At 36.8% G+C, this 21,592-nt stretch overlaps 2 protein-coding genes across 10 annotated transcripts in view; one reads left to right on the top strand and one right to left on the bottom strand.

Annotated features, from left to right (window-relative positions):
* The window catches only part of LOC139972151 (serine/threonine-protein phosphatase 4 regulatory subunit 4-like), a 72,178-nt gene that overhangs the window by 31,171 nt on the left and 19,415 nt on the right, over positions 1-21,592 (top strand). For 6 of the 9 annotated variants that reach the window (XR_011794592.1, XR_011794591.1, XR_011794593.1 and 3 more), the window contains exons 8-17: positions 1,424-1,531; positions 1,996-2,117; positions 4,580-4,702; positions 5,289-5,386; positions 6,417-6,473; positions 8,455-8,532; positions 10,265-10,384; positions 17,210-17,287; positions 17,879-17,956; positions 18,514-18,558. Coding sequence is in view for 6 of the 9 variants with exons in the window: in XM_071979128.1 (XP_071835229.1) it covers positions 1,424-1,531; positions 1,996-2,117; positions 4,580-4,702; positions 5,289-5,386; positions 6,417-6,473; positions 8,455-8,532; positions 10,265-10,384; positions 17,210-17,287; positions 17,879-17,956; positions 18,514-18,558 (907 nt within the window). In the remaining 3 variants the exon portion in view is untranslated. The remainder of the gene's footprint in view (positions 1-1,423; positions 1,532-1,995; positions 2,118-4,579; positions 4,703-5,288; positions 5,387-6,416; positions 6,474-8,454; positions 8,533-10,264; positions 10,385-17,209; positions 17,288-17,878; positions 17,957-18,513; positions 18,559-21,592) is intronic. The other 3 variants (XM_071979130.1, XM_071979129.1, XM_071979131.1) reach the window with 2 other exon arrangements.
* On the bottom strand, positions 12,884-17,203 carry LOC139972153 (zinc finger protein 862-like). The gene has a single exon (XM_071979134.1). The coding sequence runs from the start codon at positions 14,356-14,358 to the stop codon at positions 13,084-13,086; it is 1,275 nt and encodes a 424-aa protein (XP_071835235.1). The 5' UTR covers positions 14,359-17,203; the 3' UTR covers positions 12,884-13,083.

The following is a 21,592-nucleotide window of genomic DNA, read 5'->3' as shown; positions in this document are numbered from 1 at the left end:
CACCTACTAGATACTTGTATCACCGAGCTCGTTATTCTGACTGGTATCACCTACTAGATACTTGTATCACCGAGCTCGTTATTCTGACTGGTATCACCTACTAGATACTTGTATCACCGAGCTCGTTATTCTGACTGGTATCACCTACTAGATACTTGTATCACCGAGCTCGTTATTCTGACTGGTATCACCTACTAGATACTTGTATCACCGAGCTCATTATTCTGACTGGTATCACCTACTAGATACTTGTATCACCGAGCTCGTTATTCTGACTGGTATCACCTACTAGATACTTGTATCACCGAGCTCGTTATTCTGACTGGTATCACCTACTAGATACTTGTATCACCGAGCTCGTTATTCTGACTGGTATCACCTACTAGATACTTGTATCACCGAGCTCGTTATTCTGACTGGTATCACCTACTAGATACTTGTATCACCGAGCTCGTTATTCTGACTGGTATCACCTACTAGATACTTGTATCACCGAGCTCGTTATTCTGACTGGTATCACCTACTAGATACTTGTATCATTGAGGTCATTGTACAGGAATGGTTTATTTACATCTGGACATGGTGTTTAATGTCCATGGTATGTAATTGATTGATGCCAGTGTGTGTAGGTACCCCAGGATGAATTAGTCTGTAACTACCAGTACACCTGTCCTGGGTATTTTTCTGCTACCAGCAGGGGATGACTTTGCCAATCTGGTAACTAACTGGGCAGAGGACTCTTTTAGTACACAAGGAACTTCTTAATGGTTCAGTAGTGGAGTTTCTTCTTGTGTCTAATTAAAGGCATACATTGTTTGCATTGTTTTCATTTGTGTGAGGAATGTTTATGTAATTAGTCTTATTTAGATATAGTGAGATAGATTCTTACTTTGTGTGAACCTTGCTAACTACTTAGTTCATAATTAAGGGTTGTTGAATGTAACTTAACACAGTACAATACAGTGTGAATGTATTAGGACCAATTAAAAATTTACTCTGGCTAGCATCAAAATCATCAAGCTGGACTTGAAAGGATGACAAGTAAGATTCTAACAATGTTAGTTAATAAATCAATCAACTAAATATTAACAAGACAAAGGGCATAATTAAGAAAGTGAAAAATATAATAATGTAAACCTAAGGTTAATCTCAGCTAAAATGTCTGCTCAACAGGGTCAATGAACCAGATAAACATGTTGTTATTGTGAAATGAAACCTTGAAATTGTTACAATGCTGTTTCTAGAGTTGTAAAATATTATTTATCCTAGCTATATGTAAGTAAGTCCATTCATTTGATATTAAACTGTTAATCTTTACATTAACACCCGAGGGATGAGACCAATCTGTCATGGAGTCGTTTTATCAACCACAGACCTATTATCCTCATTAATTCTGGTTTCTGGTTTGATATCATCTCTATAGGATCAAGAAAGATGTTTTACCTCTCGTCACCGCACTCTGTCAAGATGTCGATTATGAAGTCAGGGCCTGTATGTGCAAGGAGTTGGCGGTTGTAGCAAGAGGTCTTGGGTAAGTTCCAAATGTTTAGTTAACTGAATACCCTCAAGGCTCGGTATCGTAAGGTATCTTATAAAGCTCTCCTGTGAGGATCTCATATCATGAAAATGGTGCTGATTTTAGACAAAAAGAGTTTGTAGAAAACAAGAAACTGAATAAGACTATCCTCGTCAGAATACTTTGTTCATGATTGACAGAAACTTTGAGAGATATCAAGAAAAGACTGTGTAATAAGGATGCTCAGCTGTCTTTGTTCCATCCAAGAGACAAGACTGTGATTGTGTCATGAAGACAAGACACAGCATATTGATGACTGATTTAACTATTCTTTAAATTATCTGATTATCTCAGATCTGCTCTTATCAGCAAAGGTTCTTATGTGTGAAAGTATGTTTTAGTAAATTTGTCATTGGTGGAGGTTAATTTGTAACTTAGGCAGTATTGATAACACTTTTCTCTTTGTTTTAATCCATTAGCTTGGAGCCTACTCAAAGTGCAATATTACCAGAACTGGTAGAACTCAGTAATGATGAAGAGAGCTGTGTTAGGCTATCTGCTCTGGAAACCATCGTTAACCTTCTAAGTCTCTTAGATGACGGTAGGTTATATCAAAATCATTTATTTTTATCCCCAAGATAGTATCAGATATATGTTGAAAGTGGGATCAGGACAAGTGTTAAGTCATAAGTACACCAGATATGTTTACATGAAAACTATGAAAGAGAGTGTATGCTACTAACAAAGCATGATGAATACTTTAATGTATAAATTGGTCACATATGACATATACAGTGTATACCTTACTTAGTGTAGGAAGATAACTGAGACCAGGAGAATAAAATAAAGTAAATCAAAGAAAAGGAAAAGAACAGAAAACTCTGTTACACCTCTGACCACTCTCATTTCCTGGGACAAAGTGTGTCTTCCAAGTTAATTTGAAAAATTTAAAGTTAATGAGGTGATGAAGATATTAAAGCATCATAAATCTCATACCTAGCTGTCTTCAGTCACACAGCCAAAAGAATCTCAAAACCAATATCTGTCAAATTAATGGATAATATGCTAAGCTGTTTGGAGGTATATATATCAAGAGTACCTTGGTTTGGCATGTTAGTGCAATTTCTCCTTCTGTATGAAATTTTTCCAGGTGTGGGGAGGGGAGAGATGGGGGGAGGTGGTTGGAGGGGGGAGGGGGAGGAGGTGATTGGAGGGATTACCTCTCCTTTATTGTCTAGACGTTACGGTAAATATTCTTCAATAGCATCTTTATTATATGTTAATCATAGTTAACTTTGTGTCTTCTTTAAGTAGCATATCGATAGATATCACACAGATGTTAAGAGGTTGCAAAAATAACTGATACTTGTATTACTTGGTATGACCAAACAAACTGGGAATTGAAATATTTAATATTTTTGACCTTGTGTGGGGAGTTCCTAGTATGTTAAGTTCTTTAGTACCACAAAGTAGCTGTTACTTCACATCATGATTCTAGTTTTGTTATCTCTGGCTTGCATTGAGACAAATTCCAGGCCTGGAAGAATCATCTTGTTAATTTACAGGGAAGGTTAATACTAGCAGCACAATTCAAATTACTGTAATATATTCGTGATATATATGATAATGTAAAAGATAAGCATTTTCAGAGTACAGTATCTATGATTTATCAAATGAATATTTACTACCAATACCAGTCTTACCTCATGAATAATCATAGAAATATCACCTTATGATACCAAACAGTCTAACTTCATGAATAATCATAATAATAGAAATAACTCCTTGCCTATGGATCTTTCCTAGCAGGGATGTGGATAATTGGTTGGAAAATAGAGTATTTCATGCATGATCAATGGCACAGGACAGTAATACTAGATAAATAATCACTACAAAAGATGCATAGCTCATGAATAATTACTAATGACATCAAACAGTCTTACCTCATGAATAATCATAGTCATAGAAATAAAGAGTATCTAATGAATAGCCCATTAATAATGCAGTCAAGAATGACAATTGACAGTCTTACCTCATGAATAATCAATATAATATAGATTATCTATGAAATGAATATTAATGGTGCATGACAGTAAAACCACATGACTAATGACTACAAAAGATGAGTCTCTCATGAATAATCATTGTTGAACCATAACAGTGATGCTACATGAATAAGCCCCAGAGAACTCAAATATGCTATGTGTAAGCTGTACTGGTATTACTGAACATGATTAACTATTTATGATGCAAGAACAAGCATAACTCATGAATAATGATGATGGCATCGTACTTGAATGATACTATTGAGTATTATCTTGATTGTGTTTCAATATTTAACTTTTTATCCTGTTTCATTCCTCCTGGTTTAGTGGAATACATCCCAGCAGGTATAATCTGCCTCTGATCATTTAACTACCTACCATGCTGCTCTCCCTACTGCTGTATATATGCCACTCACAATCAGCTTATCTTTCCTTATGCAGACTTGATTATTCCTCCTCCTATGCGTCAGGACATATTTCATGTCAAGGGCTCTATGTAGTTACTTGTTCTATTGGACCGATTCCTTGCTATTCTCTTTGTCCACTAGCTGTTATTTATCATGTATCTATTTTAGCTGTCTGTATTCTGTGTGTGTATTATCCCTTCTGTTACTTGTCATTCAGCCTCTGAAGAAGATCCTGCTAGGACTGAAACGTCAGGCCCTCTTACTTTTACACATGTATTTATTTTGTTTTTGTTGGTTATAGTTTTGTCTGTGGTAGTAAATGTTATTATGTGTACGCATGATTGTAGCAGTAATGTAGAGTATTGTAGTTCATGTGCTTAGTCTGCATTAATATTGTTGCTGATTAATGAAAGATCTTTTTTTCTTTCAGTTGGTGTTATTGAGTGATAAATACCTTCTTTTGTCTATTTTCTGTTGTTGATGGGCTAGATGTTCCTTAGTTCCCTCCTTAGTTCCTAGTTTGTGTGACGCACAAAGCATTGAGTAATAATGGTGATTATTGACAAATTCTGTAGTGATGATGCATTATTTGTTTCTACTCTTTCCCACAGAAACCTGTAATCAAACCATCATTCCTTTAGTTTGTAAATACTGTGACAATGCAATGCAAAATAAAGACGTCACCCTTCCATCCATAGCCAAGCAGTTTGGGAAGCTGTGTCATGGACTCTCAGGTAAGCCTAGCTGCATGTTAAGATGATATGAAAGTACCCATTCATGCAGACTCTTAGGTGTTTGTTCATGGACTCTCATTGGTTTTCATAAAAAGAATAGGTAGTCTTAATGTTTTGATGGATATAACTCACCCCTGCCTTGACCTGATTTGTGGTTTATCACTCTCCCTAATTTTGAGTGGAACTCAAATCATGTCTCTTTAATATGGTAGTAGAAAATGAATGTCATTAAGTTTGTTACTTATTTCATGTAGTGAATAACACAAGTCATAAACATGATAGTTCTTGCTGCTGGAGTATTTCTATCAGTGATACAGTAGTTGATATTAAGGTTTTGTTACCTTTGTACATAAGATTATTCATAACAAGATCTACTTCACTCCTCAATACTAAAATCCATGATCCTGTTTTAATGACTAATATGCTGTGTCATTGCTACAAGTCAGTTTTCTCAAGAAAGGTGTACTCTTCCAGAGAAACATGAACAACGTTTTACAACAAACCTAAATAACTACAAATGGGAATAGTTTAAAACTCTTTGTATAATTCAGCTTCCATTTAGTTTGTTTTCTATTTCATTTTAAAGTCAATTTGACAGAAGAACAAAAGATTTGGTCATTAAATTACTACCGGGATCTTTGCATATTTGGTCTTCATGAAAAACCTACTCCGGAAGAGGCTATGGTGAGTGTTTACTTTTAGTAATTCATCTTAAGTTTATGAATAACTATAAGGAAGGAATACCGACTCTCCCTGAAACCTAACCTGACTCTGGTGAGTGTTTACCTGTAGTTACTCATCTTAAGTTTATGAATAACTATAAGGAAGGAATACCGACTCTCCCTGAAACCTAACCTGACTCTGGACACTCATTGGTTAGTAGTGGTAACACATAGCTATACTAGCCACATAAACATTAACATCAGTTTTACCACAAATAAGATAAGCTAAGGAAGGAATAACAGTGACGTTGTTATTCTTGACTTTCCAGGTTGGTTATTCCAAACTTGAAATAGTCTGTTAATGTTGATTATGAAGGAAGGGGAAAATTGCTAACATACAGAGAGACTGTACTGAGTACTGCTGCAGGCCGTAGTATGACTGCATGGTATGCATATTCATGAGTTACTGTTGATTAAAGGAAGCTCTTGAGAGCTATGTTGACAAACCAATCAACTATATCAGGATATAGTCACCTCATTGACACTGCTGTAATAACATCAATTCTATATCTAAGGTAGTATTCTAACCATATCTCATCTTAGACATCAAGATATTTTGAGGCAGCATACACACAAGTCGATTTGCTTTGTTTTACCTTGGTGCTTCCTAATGGACAGTCAAACGCTAGATATCTACCTGGCAGTTGAGTGGTTGTTACAACCCTCAATTACTTTACAATTACTGAAACTTGTCAATGTTCGTATCTTAAAGACTTGTTACCCTTGAAACGTGATAACTTGCTATAGGTGTCATACAAGAAATAAGGGTTTTAGTGACCCTTGAGACGTGATAACTTGCTATAGGTGTCATACAAGAAATAAGGGTTTTAGTGACCCTTGAGACGTGATAACTTGCTATAGGTGTCATACAAGAAATAAGGGTTTTAGTGATGTTGTAATCTGTGACCTTGTATTATGTTATTTTCTCAATCCTGTGCATAGCTTGATTACTGAACAAGTTCAATCAAACAAATTCTTTTTCCTACTACAAGCCTGAACCACCAACAGCAGTGAGCTCTTCATCTGAGAGCCTTGATATAACCGAAGAGGTATTGTATATATAGTGTGCTGTGAAACAGACTATCTTTGTGGACTTAACTTCAATTTATAATTTCCTGTGTTGCACTTTGAGCAGTTAGATCTACTTAATTAATCAGAGAATTTTAAACAATATTTTCCTTTTTGATCCTCTAAATAACTGCTGAAATTTCTACAGAGGGATGTTGAATGTTTATTTATAAATTGTTTGGCCTGTATGAGACCTGAAATTTAACAATCAGTTATGAAGTACCTTGAAGTTTGTCCATAAAGTACTCCTTCCATTGCTGTTTGTTTAGATATATTCACTGCACTTATCTTATTCACCCATCTGGTATAACTGTTTGATTAACATTAAATTGATGTTTGATTCACGGTTGAGTGTTTACATACCCATATAATTACTTGTTATGATGACATTGTAACTTGACAAGTCCATATTGATTTGCAGTTGACAGTGTCATGGGTAGCTCTTAAGCATGCATTCTCCCTTCAGTTTGAAAAGTGTTAAACTTTGTGTTAACAAGGCAATTCATTTCCTTCACAAGGGTAGTTTCATATCGAATTAGTGAAATAAAGGTGAACTTCTTTTAAATTACAGAATAGTTGTGAGTGTAAAGCATCAGACAGCCTATATATATATCTATATTGTCAAGGCCATGTTATCTGCATACTCATCCATTCACAGCACAGCAAGTGTTTCCATTGGCATGAAACATACAAACTTTAAACAACCAAAGTAGTGCATAGGTTTCATGAAAATGTCTACAACTATCACATTAGCATAGTTACATTTCCAAAATGAACAGTCATAATCATCTTTCATTAGTAGTACATTCATGGCAAAATATTATCAAAGAGTTTTGGGTGACCGTATGCAGTTCACAGTTTAGAAGTAAAGTAGTTTTAACAATGACAACCATTTCCACAGGGCAAAGGTTCAATGTTTACATTGTCTTTGGGCAGTGCTGTACATACTCCATAAAGTTTTGAAGATTGGCTCCATTGTGTGATAAAGTGCACCATTTGGACTCAAAACTGAAAATATTTTGACATAACTTCCATGTCATCATTTTGAGATACATGACTATGATCTACACAATACATGAAAGAAGTGTAATTTGTGCTTCAGAAAGAAAATACTTTAGCCTTTGTTTTTTTTGGTCAGTGCTAATGTTGATGTGCTTGTATAGGATGTATCTCAGACAGCAAGGGCATAGAGAGTTCTGAGTTACATGTTAGTGACAGCTTTGCTATGTTACATTTGTAAACTGTGGAGCATAGAACACTGGTAGTCATGCAGCTTAATAATATCAGTTTCTTAAACAAGAAAACTTCCTGAATTTACTGTTAGTATCGATGCTTGTTTGTTTTCATTTGCATGCAATGTGTTTGGTGTCATTGCAATGCGTATGATGTAATGAAAATATTCAAAAGAAACAGAAAAGGAATCATGAAAATGGTTCCATTTACTATTAGGATGGACCTCCAAAAATAATTGTATTGGCAAGTACTGCTTGGTGTGAATTCAAAGTTTATTTCCTATGTCCTATATCCTATGTGCACAACTATAACAAGCTGGTCACATCCAGGATTGTCTGAAGTAAGCATGAGACACTCCCTAGGTGTTAACCACGACTGTCTTGGGCTCGCTCCTATAACCCCTTCTGCTTTAGTGTACAAGTCATCACACTTGGAGTATCATTTCATATCTGTTATTCCTGGTTTACCTTTCATGTCAGCACCTGATATATTTTAATTAATTTGGAAGAAAAAAATACAAGGCATTCATATTGTTTCTCTGTACCTTGTGTCATATCAACCGAAAATGCTCACGCTCACACATCATCTAGAATTAACATGGTTGTGTTAGTTCAAACACAGTTTGGAAATACAACACATGCATTGTGCATTCATCTCAGATGTCAGACTTATTTGGGTAAATCTGTTTAAAATGCAGAGTTGAATATCAATCTATTATTGTGTTTTCAGAGTCCCAGAATACAAGCACTGTACAAGGAAGAAGAGCGTCAGAGAGAGTGCAGACACCAGTCAGCCTTTAACTTACCAGTGAGTTACCTATCCTACAATGTTACATATGTCTTAAAGTTAGAAACAGTCAGCCTTTAACTTACCAGTGAGTTACCTATCCTACAATGTTACATATATCTTAAAGTAAGAAACAGTCAGCCTTTAACTTACCAGTGAGTTACCTATCCTGTAATGTTACAATCATTTAAAGTTTAGAACCAGTCAGCCTTTAACTAACCAGTGAGTTACCTATCCTGTAATGTTACAATCATTTAAAGTTTAGAACCAATCAGCCTTTAACTTACCAGTGAGTTACCTATCCTGTAATGTTACAATCATTTAAAGTTTAGAACCAGTCAGCCTTTAACTTACCAGTGAGTTACCTATCCTTTAATGTTACATATATCTTAAAGTTAAGGACCAGTCAGCCTTTATCTTACCAGTGAGTTACCTATCCTGTAATGTTACAATCATTTAAAGTTTAGAACCAGTCAGCCTTTAACTTACCAGTGAGTTACCTATCCTGTAATGTTACATATATCATTGAAAGTTAAGGACCAGTCAGCCTTTAACTTACCAGTGAGTTACCTATCCTGTAATGTTACAATCATTTAAAGTTTAGAACCAGTCAGCCTTTAACTTACCAGTGAGTTACCTATCCTGTAATGTTACATACATCATTGAAAGTTTAGAACTTGTCAGCCTTTAACTAACCAGTGAGTTACCTATCCTGTAATGTTACATATATCTTAAAGTTTAGAACCAGTCAGCCTTTAACTAACCAGTGTGTTACCTATCCTGTAATGTTATATCATTGAAAGTTTAGAACCAGTCAGCCTTTAACTTACCAGTGAGTTACCTATCCTGTAATGTTACATATATCATTGAAAGTTTAGAACCAGTCAGCCTTTAACTTACCAGTGAGTTACCTATCCTGTAATGTTACATATATCTTAAAGTTTATAACCAGTCAGCCTTTAACTAACCAGTGTGTTACCTATCCTGTAATGTTACATATATCATTGAAAGTTTAGAACCAGTCAACCTTTAACTTACCAGTGAGTTACCTATCCTGTAATGTTACATGTATCTTAAAGAACCAGTCAGCCTTTAACTAACCTGTGAGTTACCTATCCTGTAATGTTACATATATCATTGAAAGTTTAGAACCAGTCAGCCTTTAACTTACCAGTGAGTTACCTATCCTGTAATGTTACATATATCATTGAAAGTTTAGAACCAGTCAGCCTTTAACTTACCAGTGAGTTATCTATCCTGTAATGTTACATATATCTTAAAGCTTAGAACCAGTCAGCCTTTAACTAACCAGTGTGTTACCTATCCTCTAATGTTACATATATCATTGAAAGTTTAGAACCAGTCAGCCTTTAACTTACCAGTGAGTTACCTATCCTGTAATGTTACATATATCATTGAAAGTTTAGAACCAGTCAGCCTTTAACTTACCAGTGAGTTACCTATCCTGTAATGTTACATATATCTTAAAGCTTAGAACCAGTCAGCCTTTAACTAACCAGTGTGTTACCTATCCTCTAATGTTACATATATCATTGAAAGTTTAGAACCAGTCAGCCTTACCTTTAACTTACCTGTGTGTAACCTATCCTATAAGTTTACATATATATCTTTGACAGTGTAGCCAGACAACCTTTAACTTACCAGTAAGTTATATATCTTTGACAGTGTAGCCAGACAGCCTTTAATTACCAGTGAGTAGTCGTTACTGTGTAATCTTTTCTATTCTTTCCAGTGCATGGTATTGTTTGCGGGTGCCAAAAATTTTAAGTCAGAACTTCATTCAAGCTTTGCATCTCTGTGCGATGACCCAGAGGAACAGGTCCGAATTTCTCTTGCCAAAGGATTCCATGAGGTAAATTCAACATTTATAAATAATTTAAAGGCGCTCCATCTGTATTGCCCTTTACTTTACAGCTATCATTAGGGGATTACTGAGATTTTGCCTAGATTCTGACAGAAAGAATGCTGTTGAATTAGTTTATTTTGCATCATTAGTTTCATCTCTGACAGTATTAATCAGTAAAGCAAAGAGATTGGCCATAAACTCTTCATAATAGAAGAAGATAAAAACTTATTCCTGGAAATGAAACAATAATAAAAGTACTTTGTATACTGTAATCTGTAACATATCTGTTGGCAAACAACTGTGAGAAGTAATATTAGCCATTGTCACATTGACTGAGACCCCTTTTAACCAACTATCATCATCATTACTGTGTGACCTTCAATTAGGTTAATAGCTGGAATGAGTGCAGTACAACTAACATTAAATAATGGAATTAACTGATGCAATTGTTACTGCTTCATTAACTTAGCCATCCACTATATAAACCCATTGATAAAGTTAGATGCACTTTGTATGTGTCTTATAACCTTACTGATCCCTGTCATATAGTCTTACCCAGTCTGTCAACCTTCATGATATAGACATTAGTAAAAACATATAATATTGGTAACCAGACTTAATCCATTGAAAAACAAAAAAAGATTGTTGAATGTAAGGTCGCAGCCTATGGAAAGGAATTTTAGAGCTGGCACACAGACTTAAACCATGACACACAGACTTAATCCATTACACACAGACTTAATCCATTACACACAGACTTAATCCATTACACACAGACTTAATCCATTACACACAGACTTAAACCATGACACACAGACTTAAACCATGACACACAAACTTAATCCATTACACACAGGCTTAATCCATTACACACAGACTTAATCCATTACACACAGACTTAATCCATACACACAGACTTAATCCATAACACACAGACTTAATCCATTACACACAGACTTAATCCATTCAACAACAAAAAAGGATTGCTGAATGTTAGGTTGCAGCCTACAGAAAGGAATTTTAGAGCTGGCACACAGACTTAAACCATGACACACAGACTTAATGCATTACACACAGACTTAATCCATTACACACAGACTTAATCCATTACACACAGACTTAATCCATTACACACAGACTTAATCCATTACACACAGACTTAATTCATTACACACAGACTTAATCCATTGCACACAGACTTAATCTATTACACAGACTTAATCCATGACACACAGACTTAATCCATTACACACAGACTTAATCCATTACACACAGACTTAATGCATTACACACAGACTTAATCCATTACACACAGACTAATCCATTACACATAGACTTAATCTATTACACAGACTTAATCCATTACACAGACTTAATCCATTACACACAGACTTAATCCATGACACACAGACTTAATCCATTACACACAGACTTAGTCCATTACACACAGACTTGATCTATTACACAGATTTAATCCATGACACACAGACTTAATCCATTTAAAATCAAAAAAGAATTGCTGTATGTAAGTTTGAAGCCTACAGAAAGGAATTTTAGAGCTGGCACACAGACTTAAACCATGACACACAGACTTACAGCATTATACACAGACTTAATCCATTACACACAGACTTAATCCATTACACACATCAAGGGACGAAATAGTGTGAGAAAATTGATTAGCAGTAATTGCCAATCAAAATTGGAATTGATTAGCGATTACTTCATCTTGGTTAGCAATTTTAAAAAGTCAACATTGGGCCATTGGAGTTAGAAATTAGTATTATAGGAAATTCACTACTAAAAGAGGACACAGAGATGAAATTCTTTTTTCAACAGCTGAGTATCACACAGTGACACTACTCATTAATACTCAGCCCACTGTTCTGTTTAACAAATTAGTTATGTCTACTTGTGAGTGGTCATGTGAGTGTGACAGCTATGAAACCTGCTGGGAACGAGAAAAGACAGGTAGGTAACGTAGGGTGTCCATCTATTAGCAGACTGCAGCAGGTAAGGGAGCTGTAAGTATACTTCACCCACAAGTTCACTGATTTGGGTTAAATTTAATTTCTTCTCAATCAGACTTGTGCTTCTTAGATGGTCCAGGCTGAGTGCACTCATCTGGCTGCATTGACCTTCTTGGTTTCTTGGAAAAAAAACAGCTCCACTGCATCACATGCATCATACAACTCACAGGGAGGTCCAGTTTTCTTGATTCTCACAAGCATCTCAAGAGAGTCTGCCCCTAGTGTAGATTGCCAATCAGTTTTCACTTTGTTCATTGTTGAGAAACACCTTTCAACTATGCCATTTGACCATGGTAACACTCTCAAAATATTTATTATTCTCATAACTGTTGGAAATCTGGAGAAAAAGTTCTTATGACACTTTGCCCAGATAGTGGAAGGATCAGTGAGATATACAGCCATACCACTATCCCTGATGAACATTTTAAGTTCCCTCCACTCAGGTAAGACATTGTCTAAGTCAAAATCTTCCATGTTCACAGTCAACAGATCTTTGAAACACTCTGCTGCATTTGCTATATCTTCATTCCCATATGTCCCAAGGTTTTGATCATCATCTGGCCACAGCCTAATGTCCAGGATCCTTGTGGATTTCAACACCTCATTTTCTTTGGTATCAAAGTCAAACCTTTTCTCAAGCTCTTTCTCTATGGCCACCACATATTCTTGGCTATGTCACAAAAAATAACCCAAGCCAACTTTGACCTTCTTCAGCTGTGTCCCTTTGAACATTACAGGCTGTTGGGGCTCGTTCTCTGCATCTCCTGTTATGGGATTCTGTAGCTGGTCGTCAGCATCTACAGATTGCTGAGCACTAGCAATATCCTTCAGTTCCCCAGGGTATTCTTGCTGATCTTTCATGTTGCCAAGAGTTTGCTTGAGATTGTTTAAGGTTGCCAACACTAATGGAGCTTCAACTACTTCCTTTTGCCAAGTGACAGACAACCTTGATATTGGCCGAAGAAGGTGCTGGAAATATAGCAAATGACTCACAAACTTGAAGTTATTAACTTTATCAAGGATGCCCTTGGCTTTGGCCTGGTCATGAGTTTTATCATTTGCCATGTTTTCCAGATGTGCTACAACTACACTGTAGGATTTCAATAACGCTTCTGTCGCCTGAAGCTTGTGCTGCACCCATCTGGTACCATGGGCTTTCAGTGGCTTGTTCACTACTTCGTTCATTATGTCTCCAAGGGCCTTCAGTTCCCTAAGCCTTTTAGGACTGTTCTTATAGGCATAAAACAATAACATCAAGGTGTTTGTTATTTCAGAGTAGTATGTTTTGTCAAGGGCATCCTTCATAGCCAGTTCTAGCCTATGATTGAAACAATGTACACTGACAAGCCATGGGATTTCAGCCCTTAGAAGGGCAGCCAAGCCTTTCTTCTTACCAAGATTAACATTTGCCCCGTCTGCCCCCAAACCCACCAAGTGTGTTTTGAAGTTCCCCATATCCATCTTGGCAAATGTCTCTTCCAAGACTTTCTTCAACCCCTCTGCAGTACCATGTTCAACATCGTTCAAACCCAATAAAGTTGAAACTAATTGTCCTTCAGCATCCAAAAATAATATGTAAGTGAGTTCCTTTTCTAGGATTCCACTATCTGTACTCCCATCAGTTAAAACAGAGTAAAATGCGGTGTTTTTTATCTTATTTTTCAAGTCCTCAACCATCGCATCATTGATGCATTCCGTGAATTCTCTGCATCCCTTCTCATTCAAATGTGCCCCACGCAATTTCACTCCATGCCTCATCTCCTGTTGAACATGTGCGGGAAATTTCTTGAAGGCTATTTCTTCTTTCGCCAGGAAGTAGGCAATCTCAGTTAGTTTTGACACCCTCGTTTTTTCAGCTTCTTCTGCCCCACACAAAGCCCTCCCTGAAAAATATAAAACGTGAACGAAGGGATAATTTGATAATGTGATTGTGGAGGCAGGGCTCAACATTAACTCTAAAAACTACTTGCCCAGTAGGGCAAGTTGCTCTCAGAATCCACTTGCCCTGATTATTTTCCACTTGCCCTGAAATGACGGAAACAAAGCAAGACGATATTTGACTGGGGTGCGGTCTAAGGCCCAGGGGAGGGGGTGCACAGAAATGTCACAATCCATTCCTATCGCTACTCGTACTACGATCAAATCGCTCTATTTTTGTACCTAAGCTTTGTTATTATCATACACTGCCTACTGGACCTTGGAATTGCCGTGGCAGTGCCAGTTTACCTGTCAATATTATAGAATATTGTAGAATCTTGTTTTCACCAGCCAATCACAGATTTCGTAGCATAATCAAGTGTTACAAACATGTGTGTATGCCCATGTATAGATCAACCATTCTGATTCGTTACTTACCGCGATTCTCTATCACGTCCGAAAGTACAGTATTGCGCTAAAATTTTATTATTGCAAAATATACGGATGCTGTACACAATTTCGCGAACGATTATATTTGGTCTCGCTAAGCGTTAACAGCAATTCTTTGTTATTATTTATAATTTGTGATAAAGCACGCGATAAGTGGTTCACAAATCGTTACAACACATATCACTACCACGTGTATTTATAAGAATAACGTTAATGTACATTATAATTACCGATCGGAGTTGTGCGATACACATCAGCGATGGTGCTCGGTGATTCTTTCAGCTGTTGAGCCCGAATGTGCTGCTCAGTCATGGTGTGTTTCGCAACATTGTCCTTTTTTAGAGCACTCCCCGAAATCCCCAAAATGAAACTTCTGCTGAAGTTGCGAAGGCATCGCAGTTGTGGCTCGTATAACTGACATAGTCGGCATGAAACTTTGGCCACCAAATCCTCTCCCCCGCCCGTCTTGATATTCATCCATTTTTGGGATGGATCAAACTTGTTCTGCCACTGTTTAACTGTTGAAAGTTTCGGCATTTTGATGTTAAACAATTAACTCACTACGTGAATCCCAACGTTATTTATCAGCGAGCTATTGACTGTACATACAATATAACGTTCGCTACAGTATGTTATGTGAGCTGGGGCACTCGTCGTAGTGGATAGCACACTAACCTATCGTGTAATACACACTGCATTCTGGCTGTGTTAATTACGTAGCCAACATGCCGCGTGTGTACGTAGCTATTTGTTGTCATAACGATTCTATGCAAGGGTCGAGGCTGCATGCCGCGCATGGGTGTTGTTGTCAGGCGGGAGTGACCGACAGATGTGTGGCTTCGGCTTAAACAACAATATACTTATTACGTGTTGTGTCAATGGGAATTGTCAGAACCTGGACATAACTTGAGAAAATATTGATTCGCAACTTCTGCGACGCCAAATTGAAGTTGATTCGCAATTGGCCATTCTTGGGTAGCAAATTGCGATGCGAACCCGGTTATTTTGTCCCTTGCACATACTTAATCTATTACACAGACTTAATCCATGACACACAGACTTAATCCATTACACAGAGACTTAATCCATTACACACAGACTTAATCCATTACACATAGACTTAATCTATTACAGTCTTAATCCATTACACAGACTTAATCCATTACACACAGACTTAATCCATTACACACAGACTTGATCTATTACACAGACTTAATCCATGACACACAGACTTAATCCACTTAAAATCAAAAAGAATTGCTGCATGTAAGTTTGAAGCCTACAGAAAGGAATTTTAGAGCTGGCACACAGACTTAAACCATGACACACAGACTTACAGCATTACACACAGACTTAATCCATTACACACAGACTTAATCCATTGCACACAGACTTAATCCATTACACACAGACTTAATCCATTACACACAGACTTAATCCATTACACACAGACTTAAACCATGACACACAGATTTAATCCATTACACACAGACTTAATCCATTACACACAGACTTAATCCATTACACACAGACTTAAACCATGACACACAGATTTAATCCATTACACACAGACTTAATCCATTACACACAGACTTAATCCATTACACACAGACTTAATCCATTACACACAGACTTAATCCATTACACACAGACTTAATCCATGACACACAGACTTAATCCATTACACACAGATTTAATCTATTCAACAACAAAAAAGAATTGCTGAATGTAAGGTCGCAGCCTACGGAAAGGGATAAGAGTATTCTAAGAAAATGTGATTTGAAAAAATGAGTTAAATTCTAGTAATGAGGAAATGGAAAAGAAAAGTTATAATACTATCTGGAAATTGAAGCATCACATAGATTTCAAAGGTTACTCTGTAAATTTCCTTCGAATTTAAACAGCCCAAGTGCTCTATCATAATGAAGCATTAAAGCTGAAGATTGTTCCATGAAATAATAGCAGCTTATGGCCTTAAATCTGCAAATGATATCTGTGTATTAAATCTCTAGGAGTGAATAAAATCCATGAGGATGAACTGGGTCTATCTATAGCAATCAAATCATGAACAATAGACTTCTCTCCTCGCTTACCTGTCTCCCCACAACCTTAACACTCGCGTTCTACCGTGCCTAGAATGAACTGTGCGCCCTCTATGAACTGCTCCTCCGGTCAATGTCCTTCTCATTTACCATCCAAACTGCCAGCATCGTACATTGTACCTAGCATATTTGGGTCCCAGCAGCAGTCAGAATGTAATATAGTACTTTTACAGAATGTAACATCTTAGTTTCCATTAAAGACTATGACATAAAGCTCATTGTAGTAGTGTTCATTATTGCCATACTAATGCCTTATGGTTTCATAAAAACTAATTTTACTCTTATTGTTATATTTGATACTGACTGATTTAACCCATGTATTTCATTTTCAGGTTTCCAAACTTTTAGGAAGTTCAGTTCACATTATTCAGGGAGAATTCATCAACATTTTAAGAGATGATAGTTTAGAGGTAAGCATTCTGTTGCTAGATATATTGGTCTTGCTGATCTATTGTAAAAACTGCATAAGTTGGAGAAGAGTGAGAACCAAAGAAGTCCTCCCCCACCCACTTGATCATTAAATCATATCCTCTTTTTCAATGTGTTCATGGTTACTACATCATAATTAAATACTTTGTTTGATTACCAACCCATATTGATATATCATGCAGAAGAATGTGCTGTGGATGAATTTATACTAAGGATAAAGTTACCTTGCAAACTGATGTAAAATGAATCTTTGAAGAATGGTTTGTTGTGTAATTTGCATAATGATCAGAAGGAAATGGAAGTATTGCTGTAGCATCCCATCCTCATAAGGACATGTACTAAGGACCCTTCTGCATCTACAACACATAAGAAGACTTTTAGTAGTGTGGTACTTGTTACTGTAAATAGTTACTATAACACTACTCCATGGCCAATTGTGTTAATCTGAGGAGTGGCTTAATGCCTGTACATCATTGTGTGTTTCTCACCAGGCATCTCAATAGTAATTATAGACTAACATTACAGCATTATCTAGTCTTAGCTACTAAAGTAACTTTTGTTTTCTCTTCCAGGTTGTAGCTGCATTAGTGTCCCACCTACCTGAGACTTGTGAGGCTTTCATCAAGGGGTTTGCAAAGAATGACTCAAAGGTAACTATGTTTGACATATCTTCCAGCAAATACCTTTCATAACCAAAGTTGTTATAAAATCTGTACTGGTTCTGTAATGGTCTTCTATGGTTAGTTATTATACAAGTTTGTACACATGAGAGGTGACTTGATATCTGCAAATAAAGGTAATTTATGGCATATTGTGTTCATTTTGAATTTCTTTAATTTGTTAGTAATATTTTCAGAAAGTAAGAAAAACGTTTCTCAATGCCTTTATAATACCTCTATTTATTGTTTAATATTCAATTTAAAACACAATTTTAATCTTACTTGTTCTATTGTATTAGCTGCTTTATTAATTGTAGTTATTGCTCAATCCACTAAGATCAGAAGTGAAAATTATCTTATCCTGGTTGTTTCCCTTTTCTTTGTTTTAGTTTGGGTAATTAATGTGGTTATTATGAACTAATAGGATTAGGTATATCTGAGACCTTCCTTTTGTGATGTTCCTAGTCCCTAACCCATGCCCCCCCCCCCTCCCGGAAGTGTTTAGTTGCTATAATGGTTTAAGTGCATCTTGAGTTCTCTTTGATCAGATAATTGGCTTCAGAAAGAACCAGTTCCTGATCTCTAGGAAACTGGTAAGAATTAACTGCACGCCAACTCAATTTAATCAGCATACAGTCCACTTGAACACCTCCCAAATCACACCCTGCAAAATCCCCCCACCAAATCACCCCCTGCCAACACCCCCCCCCCCACTCCTTAAATGTTATAGCATGAAAGCCTCCAAAAACATCTTGTGAATGGCTGTGTTGCAGTGTTCGCTTCATAAATTATATATCCTTCTTCAAGCATGATGAAACTTTAAAATATTGCACACTCCTGGCTTCAACATAGCTGGAGATGTGTGTTTCAAATGCATCCTTAGCCCGCTTTAATCCTTGTAGATTAAAGGTAACTAATGATCAAATAACCAAGAGCCTAAACATAAAAATCTTACATGCTGAAAAGTTGACCAGAAAAGTAGAGATCTTTTTCTACATGCTCTTTATAAAAGCTGTGATGAATTTATTGAATGAAAATGCAGTTTTGGTTGCTCAACCTTACTTTATGTTATAGTTGTTTGTATAACCTTTGTCTCTGTTGTCATCTCCCTTGCTATATGCATCCCCCCCCCCCATACAGCTCCCTATTTTATCCACATATAGCTCCCTGCTATATCCTCATAGATCTCCCTGTTAAATCCCCATAGATCTCCCTGTTATATCCTCACAGATCTCCCTGTTATATCCTCACAGATCTCCCTGTTATATCCTCATAGAGCTCCTGCTCTATCCTTATAGAGCTCCCTACTATATCCTCAAAGAGCTCTCTGTTATATCCTCATAGATCTCCCTGTTAAATCATCATAGATCTCCCTGTTATATCCTCATAGAGCTCCCTGTTAAATCATCACAGATCTCCCTGCTATATCCTCAAAGAGCTCTCTGTTATATCCTCATATATCTCCCTGTTAAATCATCATAGATCTCCCTGTTATATCCTCAAAGAGCTCCCTGTTATATCCTCATAGATCTCCCTGTTAAATCATCATAGATCTCCCTGTTATATCCTCATAGAGCTCCTGCTCTATCCTTATAGAGCTCCCTACTATATCCTCAAAGAGCTCCCCGTTATATCCTCATAGATCTCCCTGTTAAATCATCACAGATCTCCCTGCTATATCCTCAAAGAGCTCCCTGTTATATCCTCATATATCTCCCTGTTAAATCATCATAGATCTCCCTGTTATATCCTCATAGAGCTCCTGCTCTATCCTTATAGAGCTCCCTACTATATCCTCAAAGAGCTCCCTGTTATATCCTCATAGATCTCCCTGTTAAATCATCACAGATCTCCCTGCTATATCCTCAAAGAGCTCCCTGTTATATCCTCATATATCTCCCTGTTAAATCATCATAGATCTCCCTGTTATATCCTCATAGAGCTCCTGCTCTATCCTTATAGAGCTCCCTACTATATCCTCAAAGAGCTCCTCGTTATATCCTCATAGATCTCCCTGTTATATCCTCATAGATCTCCCTGTTAAATCATCACAGATCTCCCTGCTATATCCTCAAAGAGCTCCCCGTTATATCCTCATAGATCTCCCTGTTAAATCATCACAGATCTCCCTGCTATATCCTCAAAGAGCTCCCTGTTATATCCTCATATATCTCCCTGTTAAATCATCATAGATCTCCCTGTTATATCCTCATAGAGCTCCTGCTCTATCCTTATAGAGCTCCCTACTATATCCTCAAAGAGCTCCCTGTTATATCCTCATAGATCTCCCTGTTAAATCATCACAGATCTCCCTGCTATATCCTCAAAGAGCTCCCTGTTATATCCTCATATATCTCCCTGTTAAATCATCATAGATCTCCCTGTTATATCCTCATAGAGCTCCTGCTCTATCCTTATAGAGCTCCCTACTATATCCTCAAAGAGCTCCTCGTTATATCCTCATAGATCTCCCTGTTATATCCTCATAGATCTCCCTGTTAAATCATCACAGATCTCCCTGCTATATCCTCAAAGAGCTCCCCGTTATATCCTCATAGATCTCCCTGTTAAATCATCACAGATCTCCCTGCTATATCCTCAAAGAGCTCCCTGTTATATCCTCATATATCTCCCTGTTAAATCATCATAGATCTCCCTGTTATATCCTCATAGAGCTCCTGCTCTATCCTTATAGAGCTCCCTACTATATCCTCAAAGAGCTCCTCGTTATATCCTCATAGATCTCCCTGTTAAATCATCACAGATCTCCCTGCTATATCCTCAAAGAGCTCCCTGTTATATCCTCATATATCTCCCTGTTAAATCATCACAGATCTCCCTGCTATATCCTCAAAGAGCTCCCTGTTATATCCCCATAGATCTCCCTGCTATATCCTAATAGAGTTCCTGCTCTATCCTTATAGAGCTCCCTACTATATCCTCATATATCTCCCTGTTAAATCATCATAGATCTCCCTGCTATATCCTAATAGACCTACTTGTTATATATCCTCATAGAGCAATAAATAATTGGATAATCTTTACAAGCATTTAATCTCAATAGCTAATCTAGCTTGATTAGGTTCTATATCTGTAGCAGTCATTTTGTGTGTTAGCTGTAGATAAGAGATATTTGTGCAATATAAGCTATATACTACATTGAAATTAAGTAGTCAACTGGCAAGGTCTTTCATGATTATTTAGTCAGTTCTCTTGAAACTTGATTATGAAGTATGTAATAGAGAGAGAGATACTTAACTTGAAGTTTGTCTACATCAATCTATTGGATAACAAGGTTTATTTCAGGTATTGTGTGTAAATAATAAAGTTAAAGGGAGGAAATGACTCAATTCTCAGGTTTTAGATGAGAATGCTTCACTCTTAGCATCCTTCATTTAGTTTAAGGGGTAGGGTTTCACTGCAATTTGTTTGTTGCCCTTAGCTATTGTTTTCTAATGTCTTTATACTTGCCTGTTGTATCAGAATGATATGCAGTGCTGTTTATGTTGTCTATGTATAACTTGTTTGTAATAGTAACAGTAACAGTATGTAGTATACCTCACTTCATTAATGTTGTCTTATTCATTGTTATGTTGTCTAAGTATATCTTGTTCGTATTAGTAACAG

Source organism: Apostichopus japonicus, chromosome 8 (assembly GCF_037975245.1).
Source record: "Apostichopus japonicus isolate 1M-3 chromosome 8, ASM3797524v1, whole genome shotgun sequence".
Lineage (NCBI taxonomy): Eukaryota > Metazoa > Echinodermata > Holothuroidea > Aspidochirotida > Stichopodidae > Apostichopus > Apostichopus japonicus.
This window is presented reverse-complemented; position numbering and strand designations above follow the sequence as displayed.